This window comes from Priapulus caudatus, unplaced genomic scaffold (assembly GCF_000485595.1).
Source record: "Priapulus caudatus unplaced genomic scaffold, Priapulus_caudatus-5.0.1 Scaffold58, whole genome shotgun sequence".
Classification (NCBI taxonomy): Eukaryota; Metazoa; Priapulida; class Priapulimorpha; order Priapulimorphida; family Priapulidae; genus Priapulus; species Priapulus caudatus.
In genome coordinates, this window is record NW_014577119.1 from 6,066 (window position 1) to 15,143 (window position 9,078).

Genomic DNA, 9,078 nt, shown 5'->3' on the forward strand with positions numbered 1-9,078 from the left:
GGCAGATGGAAAATCGTAATCGCTAAACAATTTTCTTTTAAGCCTAGGCGTCCTGAGACGTTGCTACAAAACGCATGAATACATAGATTAATTTGCCATCTCGCCAGAGTTTTGCTTTTAATCGCCGGGAATTCCTTATGCAAATTCTACTTAACATTGGGTAATCGTAAATAGCTGCACAACGAGAGCGTCATGTACGGATCCCATTATGTAAATGTAATTGTATGTAACTGTGGCTGCTCGCTATAAGTTGCTCGTGGCGGTCCGCCAGACGCGTGCAAACATTGCTGATGGCTTCATTGTCTGAACTCGGCACGTTACGCGGGAACTGCCGCATATTATACAGGCGTTATAATCAATGTGTCGATAGAAAGCGCATCTGAATATTAACATCTAAGGTAACATTTAAGGTAGGGAACACGACGATTTTGTTATGCGCGCGATTCGCGTCGCCCGCGATTCTACAAATCGCTCAGAGAAATTCGCAATAGGTCCACCGTTGTGCCTCGTTCACGCAGGTCGAACGCCCCCGATCACACCCGGCCGTTTTTAATCGCCGCCGTCGAATTCTGCCCGTATGCCAAAAATGTTAGTACTCATCTCTTCCGGCGATTATTTACGTGATCCTGCGCCGGGGCGAATATTATCGCTCGGTGTGCCGGTGACCTCGGCGCTATTTGTCGCCCGATGGCGATTTTTCTAAACCAAAGTCGTCGACACTGTGGTTTTGATAATCATCGTGATGCTTAAAATGGCTGCTCCAATCTGTAGAAAAGTGTGATCGCGACAGGAAGGCGAAAATCTGGTATTTTCTGTGGTCGGAAAGGCCCATGCCTTTTTGACATCTACAATCCTGAAATACCGGGATGTCGTAGCGAAGGAGGATCGCTAATTACAGACAATCAGCGCTGAGAACTTGCAATGAATGTTTCCGCAGTTCTTTTATGCTAACTTCGAGTAAGACCCCTCTACCCTTTCCGGACATTATCCAAGCTCCTGACGCACGAATTTCGAATTTGCCGACGAGCTTCTGCCGTATTTTGTTTCTTTTTACTGATAGGCAAATTAAACAGCACTAACAAGCAGCAACAACCTTTTTTCGGGCGGTTTCGCCAATTTGTACCCGATTCACGATGATCCGATCGGGAATAAATTTTGCTCGAGTGCGTACGCGTAGCTCTCAATTTCGGCTACGTGTGCCCCGGCTTCAGTGCTTCGGGCGGATTAATTCGCGCTACGTGTGGTCCCTTCGTGACTGCGGCGCGACTTCAAATTCGGCTTACGTGTGCCCCTTCGTGATCGGGCCGATTATAATTCGCGTGGCGATTTTACTCGCCCCGCGATCGGGCGATCAAAAATCCGCTGCGCTGTGCCGCCTAGCCATAACAAACTGTCGCTAGCTGCATAGATGGGCCGGTCTGTGTGCGCTAAGAGGTGAAAGACCACACGCGCGGCTTTTCAAGTCCGTGCTTCACTCACAGACAGCAGTGAGGAAGGATAGCAAAGAGAAGAGAGAGACGAGCGGCGCGCGTGAGGAGAGAGGCTAGGGGGAGAGAGAAAGAGAGAGGATGAGGCACAGAGAGAGGGAAATGGGAGAGAGAGAGATAGAGGAGAGCAAGCAGAGGCTAACGAGTAAAGCCGAGACGTAGGAGAGAGGCAGGGAGCGAGAGACAGAGGCAGAGCAGAAGAGGGGGAGGCAGAGAGAGAGAGAGCAGAGAGAGCAGAAGAGGGAGCGAGGGAGGACGAGAGAGAGGAGAGAGAGTTAGAGATAGAAAAGAGGGAGAGCAGGGAAAAGGAGAGAAGAGAGAGATAGAGACGAGAAAGGGAGAGGGCTGGGAGGCAGGAAGGCAGACTAGATAGAGAGGATAAGGAGAGAGCCGAGAGAAGAGAAGAGAACGAGAGAGAGAAGAGAGAGCGACGAGGAGAGGACGACGAGAGAGAGAGAAGTAGAGAGAGAGAAGAGAGAGCGAGAGGAGCAGAGAGACGAGCAGAGAGAGGAGAGAGAGCGAGCAGAGAAGGGAGAGGCAGGGAATACGACGAGAGAGGAGACGAGAGAGAGAGAGAGACCGAGAGAGACGAGAGTAGAACGAGAGAGAGAGAGAGAGAGAGAGAGAGAGAGAGAGGAGGAGCGGAGATGAGAGAGAGAGAGAGAGAGTTATGTTTATTGCTCGCTGCTACTACTGTTGTTGTTGCTTGGCTGCTGGCTGGCTGATGCTGCTGCTGCTGCTGCTGCTGTCTGTATATACTGTTATTGCTGGCTGCTACGGTACGTACTGCTGTTGCTGCTGGCTGCTGCTGCTGCTTGCACTGCTTGCTGGACTACTGTACTGCTGCTGCTGCTACTGCTGGGCTGTTGTTGGTTGCTGCTGCTGGCTACTTGCTACTGCTGCGGGCTACTGTTGCTGCGCTGCTACTTCTATATCTGCTGGCTCGTGCTACTGGGCTGCTGTACTGCAGTTGATGGCTGCTACTGCTGCTGCTGCTACTGCTGTTAGCTGCCGGCTTCGCTGCTGCTGCTGCTAGCTGCTGCTGGCTCAGCTACTTCTCCTGCTACTGGCTGCTGCTGCTGCTACGCTGTTACTGGCGCGGCTGCTCGCTGCTGTGCTGCTGGCTACTGAACTTACTACTACTACATACTGTTTAAGAATAGCTGAATGATAATTAACATATCTCTGCTGCAACCACAACAACGGAGTAGGACGGATTCGCGCGCCCGCCCTCCTTCGGCGCGCGAATTCGTATAGCGGGCAGCGCGAAATGCTACATACAACACACCGCGGTCGCGTGCGCCCAGTCCCGCGGAAGTGCGCGGTTTAACCGCTCTTGGCGGTCGGGGAACAACGCATCTTTTGCGCAACGCCATCTTGTACCCGGTCTCTCTGGATTGGCGAACTGATATTGGAGTTATTCTGTATCTTAAAGTTTAATTGTCTAACAGCTATGGAGTTGTCTTACAGCCAATATGATATATATATGTGTTCAGAAGTTGGCTTAAATTAGAGTTCAAAAGGTCTCTTAAAGCTAAGAAGTTTTCATAAAATTCTAAAGTTGTCGTAATGTAGATCCAAATATCGTCATAGAGGCGAGAAGTTACCGTAGACTTGAAAGTTTGCCATACATTTAAGAAGTTGTGTTGTACATATGAGAAGTAATCTCATAGTTAAAGGTTTCACAGATTCGAGAAGGTGTCGTCTTGCCGTAGTATTGGAGTGCTGTCTTATAGTTAAAAACTTTCCTTATAGTCAAAAAGTTGTCATAGATTAGAAAAGCTGTCTTATAGTTAAACAACTGTCTTAATTACTGTCCAGCATTTGTCTCACAGCTGAAAAGTATTCTTCTTACATTAAAGAAGCTTTATCAGAGTTAACTAGTTGTCGTAGACATAAGGTTGTTGTCCTTAAGCTAAAAAGTTGTCTAAAAAAATTGTAGTTACTATTAGAATTAAGATGTTGTCTTAGAGTTAACAGTTGTGTTGAAGTTAAAAAGTAGTCGTATAATTCAGAAGCTGTCTTAGGTTTTATAGTTTGGAAATTGTCTCACAGTTGAAAGGTATTCTTACAATTAAGAAATCTTGCATTTAATAAAGTTTTATCAGAGTTGATTGGTTGTATCAGACTTAAGATTGTTCTCTTTAAGCAAAAAGGTGTTTAACAACTATTAGTTACTATTCGAGTTAAAATGTTGTGTCCGAGTCAACACTTGTGGTAAAGTTAAAAAGAAGACGTAGGACTATAGAGATATCTTACAGTTAAGAAGCTGTCTTAGAATTAAAAACCCATATATTAGTAAGCACGGTGTCTTGAGGTTCAAACACGATATAAAACCGGGTTAAAAAGTTGTCTTCTATTTTTTAAATTGGTCCGGAGTAATGTACAGGTTAGTCGTAGAATTAAGATGTTGTCTTAGGACGTTATGACTTTGTCTTAGAGTAATGAACTGATATTAGAGTTTATATTGTGTCTTACAGTTTAGTTGTCTTCAAGTTATGAAGTTAACTTAGAGCTAAGAAGATATCATTGAGTTCAGAATTTGTCTTAAATTAGAGATTAGAATGTGCATTAAAACTATGATGTTCTGATAATTTTCTAAAGTTGTGGTAATGTAGAGCCAAGATGTCGTCACAGAAAACCTATATGTGAGTTAACACGGTGTCTTAGAGTTTAGCTGTCTAAAATTATGACAAGGTTGTGGAGTTGTCATGCAGCTCTGAAGTTGTCTTAAATTAGTGAGAAGGTGTCTTAGACCTATGAAGTTCTCATGAAATTCTAAAATTGTCCTAATGTATTATCAAGATTTCATAGAGTCGAGAGGTTGCGTTAGAGTTACAAAATTATCTTCGAGTTAAAAAGTTGTCTCATAGTTGAAAAGTATTATTATAATTATTCTTATGGAGAGGTTCTGGAGTTGTCATTGTCTTCTAGTTAACATGTTGTACGATATGTCCTTTTACGGATTTGTGTTACTATTAATTGACTTACTCCAAACTCGCGTGTGTAACCGTGTCAACATAAAACGTGTCATATATTTAATTGTTACAGAGGATAACGTGTTTGTAAATAGTGCCCACACACTTATTACAATGTTTCGTCACGTAAAGAATAGGAATGTATCTAGTCTAGTCTACATAGTCTAACTCGTATATTATTTCTATGAAAAATTGCAGGTAGTTATATATATTACGGCACGACATCAGGATGGTTTCGTTTTGTGTTTAAAGAAGATTTGTCCTGAAACGCTCTATACTCCAAAATCTATTGGATCCACTCACTTCCTTATCATCTAATTTGATATCATTGCCGCAAATTATAGCGTGCTCTCCTACTTGCCTCTCTACAGCAGGCTAACCAGACTTAGTTATCTTTGCTTTTTGTGTAATACTACCACAAACCAGCAGGTGGCGTTACATGCCAGCTTACACGCAACAATGTGGACAGCCCCTTTCATTACAACTTTTCTCACGTTTGTCCTTGATTGTAAATGTGTTGAAATTCCATGTAAGTGTGCAATATCTCCTTGACAGATTTTTTCGAATTATAAAGGTATTTTAAAATCATGAAGTTGTGTTAGAGTTAAGAAGTTGGATTAGTATTATAAAGGGTTTTTAAAGTTGTATTAGAATTATGAAGTTGTCTTAGAGTTACAAAGTTGTATTGTAGTTAAGAAGTTGTCTTGCAATTATAGAAGTTTATTAAATTAAGTTAGCAAGTTGTGTTCGAATTGTGAAGTTGTCTTAGAGTTACGAGGTTGAATTGTAGTTAAGTTTTCGTTGAATTATAAACGTGTTTTAAAGCTAAGAAGTTGCCTTAGAGTTACGAGGTTAATTTAATTGTGTTGTAGTTAAGTTAATTGTTGTTAAATTATAAACGCATTTTAAAGTTAGAAAGTTGTGTTAGAATTAAGAAATTGTGTTAAACTGGGTTTAGACTATGAAAAATGTAAAATCAGATATGTCCAAAGCATCGGCAAACGTTTCAACATTTGACCCGCAGTGTGCGCGCGGCGGGCGACGAGGATACGCACTCTTCACGTATTAATTCGCGACAGTGTGGCGCCGACAGCAAAAACATGTTTTTGCTGTTCTCTTAAGCCTAGCGCACACACCCGAGCAAAACGGGAAATTTTGTTTTCCAGCGTTTCGCGTTCTGCTCGGCGAGCAAGCGCACACACGCTACCCGACACAGCACACAGCTGAGCAAAACATACAGAAAAACTGCGTACAGCGCCTACGGGGCGCCATGCAGGACAGGGCTCAATTTTGTCTAACAAAACTCAATTCTGTCTCACAAAACTCATTTTTGTCAAGTTTATAGGTACAAAAATGCCTGTCCTGCATGGCGCCCCGTAGCGCCTCTGTCACATAACATAAAAAATAGTCATCCAATGAACATCCAATTTTGTGTGTCATGTGATATTTTTAAGGATATTGATTGGAGACCGTCTGTGGCGTTTCGCTGTGTAGCAGAACAATTGACGCACACACCCGAGCAAAACGTACGCTCAGGCGAAAACACGCTCCGCAAACGAGAATATATAGCAAGGAACAAGAAAACGAAGACGGTTTCAATATCAACAACGATGAATGAAACCCGATTTGACAACGACAGCAACCCGATAGGTAGTCAGGAGGATGGTGAAGATGGAAACGCTCTTAGCAACGTGTATTTCTACCAAACGCCAACGTTCGTTAAAGTGCTGATGGTATTGTTGTTTGCGACGGCCAGTGCAGTCACACTGGTGGGAAACGGTCTAGTGATTATCGTCATAGGAAAGATTCGCCGACTGCAAATACCAGCAAACCTCACGATTGTTAATTTGGCCTTATATGATTTCTTAATGGGACTCGTAGCAATCGCAGTCCTTCTTCCTCATCTAACAAGGCTTCGGTGCGTGTTTGTCGTGGTCTTCGGATCCAGTGTTCTTCGAGGGGGCGTGCTGGGCATCGGACTGTGCACGATCAACAGGTACGTGGCAATCGTACATCCGTTACGCTACAACCAGCTAATGACTGCGAAGCGCACCTGCATTCTCATGGGATTGTGCTTGCTGTACGCACTAGCCACTGGTATTGCCATAGGCATTGATGTAGCATATAGCTGGGGCCCGCTATCAACGTGCAATATCGACAAAGAGATCACGTCCGGTATAGTGGCCTTTCAGATCACCAACTATATTGCATTAGTTATCATCATGACTTACTGCTACATCATCATTGCCAAGATTGCTTGGGACCACACGGTAAGAATGGCGGCAGCAACAGCTGCTCAGAGAGAGGAATTGTCAACTTTCGATGCTATAATGAAGAAGTCAAAGATCATGCTTATAGTCGTCGGCACATCGTTTTTATTTATTATGCCGAACGTGATACACACACTGCTGGTCCACATCGTTGAAGCTTCCAAGCTTTCAGCGTCAGGGCTTCAAATACTTCGGTGGATTCGATTGCTTGGATTTATAATAAATACATGGCTGAATCCAATAATTTACTTCTACAAGTACAAAGACTTTCGTCAAGCCGCAAAAGAACTGTTTGGCTGCAAGCCATCCAGCATTGCACCGTTTCAACCGAGCATGGAGTAAAGCACGAATACAAGGTAGCACAGTATGTCTTCAAAGACAGACGGCCAATAACAGAATTTCAAATTTACAAGATAATCCGCCTCTTAAAACCATATGACGGTTCTTACCCAGTTTCATTTCATGACAAGTCGATGTAATTAACCTGAGAGTAACTGTTATTTTGACAAGTGATGTAGCGGTGTTTGTCAATTCCTCTGATAATCGCATAAAATATGACGACATTTAAACCGCCAAGAACCGCGGTAATAGTTTATTCTTAATTTAATTAGGTGTGTTGTATGGTGTTATTATATGGTATAATATAATAGTTATAACCGATGTTCTATTACAGACGAGCACGATTAATGTTTATACTATCACGGTTTGTGACGGATAGATGAGACCAGGAGNGAGAGAGAGAGAGAGAGAGAGAGGGAGAGAGAGAGAGAGAGAAAGAGAGAGAGTTATAAAGTTTTCATAAAGTTCTAAAATTGTAAAAACTGTAGAGTCAAGATACCGTTATAAAGCTGCATTATAGTTAAAATTTGTTTCAGATTTAAGAAGTTGTGTTATGCATGAGAAGTTGTCTTACAGTTAGAACAATTCAAGGTTTTTTTATAGTTAATAAGTTGCTTCATAGTTGAAAAGTATTCTTATAATTAAAAGTGTTACAGTTAAAGAAGTTGTATCAGAGTTAATTGGTTGCCTTAGAGTTAGGATTGCTGTCTAAAGTTAAGAAGTTGTCTTAAAGTTATGACGTTGTCTTCGAGTTCATTACTTGTCTTAGAGTTATGATTGTTGTCTTTGAGTAAAATGGTTGTCTCAAAATTTTGAAGTTTCTTTCAGAGGTAAGATGTTGTTTTAGTGTTGAGAGTTGTGTTTAAGTAAAAATGAAGTCGTAGGATTATGAAGCTGCCTTACAGTTACGAAGCTGTCGTGTGGTTAAAACCGATATATGAGTTAACACGGGGTCTTAGAGTTTAGCTGTCTAAAAGTTGTGAGGAGGCTGTGGAGTTGTCACAAAGTTCTCAAGTTGTCTTAAACAAGAGTTAAGAAGCTGCCCTAGTATTGAGAACTTAACTGAGAGTTCAGACGTAGAACCAGATTCATTAAGTTGTTCTGGAATGCAGCAGTTGTCTTGAATAAAGATGTTCTCTTAGAGTTAAAAAGTTGTCTTAGACATCTCATGTTGGCCCGGAGATAAGAATCTGTCGTAGAATTAATAAGTTGTCTTAGAGTTATGATGTTGTCTTAGAGTGACGAACTGATATTAGAGTTCATATTGTGTCCTAACGGTTAGTTGTCTAAAGGTTGTCTTGGAGCTAAGAATATATCTTTGTGTTCAGAAGTTGTCTTAGAAGTGATATGTTTCTTGAAATTATAAAAATGTCTTGGAATTATGAACTTGTATTAAAGTTAAAAAAAAATTCTTACAGTTAAAGAATTTAGTTGTATCGTAAAACGTATGCAAAGATCTTTTGTCTTAAAATGATGAAATTGTCGTGTCGTTAATTAAGTAATGATTTTAAAGTTAAAATGTTTTCCTAAATTTACAAAGTTGACTATGAGCTTATCTATATGAGATATACTGTTAATTGACAAACTGGTGTGTGTAACAATTCGTATAGAAAAGATGCCATTGATTTAAATGTATATGGAAATATATATGTATATAGCGGGGATAACACATCGCTGCCTGCCTCACGGGCGAAAGTTGTACTGAAACTATTATACTGTTTTAGAGTTGAGAAGTTTTAATAAGGTTCTAAAATTATCAAAAATATAGAGTCAAGATGTCGTCTTAAAGCTGCATTAGAGATAAAATTTGTCATAGATTTAAGAAGTTTTACGTGTTATGCATGAGAAGTTGTCATATACAGCCATGCAGGACAGGGCTCAATTCTGTCTTATAAAACTTACTTTTGTGCACAAAACTCAATTCTGTCTCACAAAAGTCAATTTTGTGAACACAAAACTCAATTCTGTCAATCCTGTCCCACAAAACTCAATTTTGTGAACACA

The 9,078-nt window shown here is 41.3% G+C and overlaps 1 protein-coding gene across 1 annotated transcript; it reads left to right on the plus strand.

Annotated features, from left to right (window-relative positions):
- Positions 1-6,075: 6,075 nt before the first annotated feature.
- LOC106821058 (histamine H2 receptor-like) lies at positions 6,076-7,077 on the plus strand. The gene has a single exon (XM_014825700.1). The coding sequence runs from the start codon at positions 6,076-6,078 to the stop codon at positions 7,075-7,077; it is 1,002 nt and encodes a 333-aa protein (XP_014681186.1).
- The last annotated feature ends 2,001 nt before the right edge of the window (positions 7,078-9,078 follow it).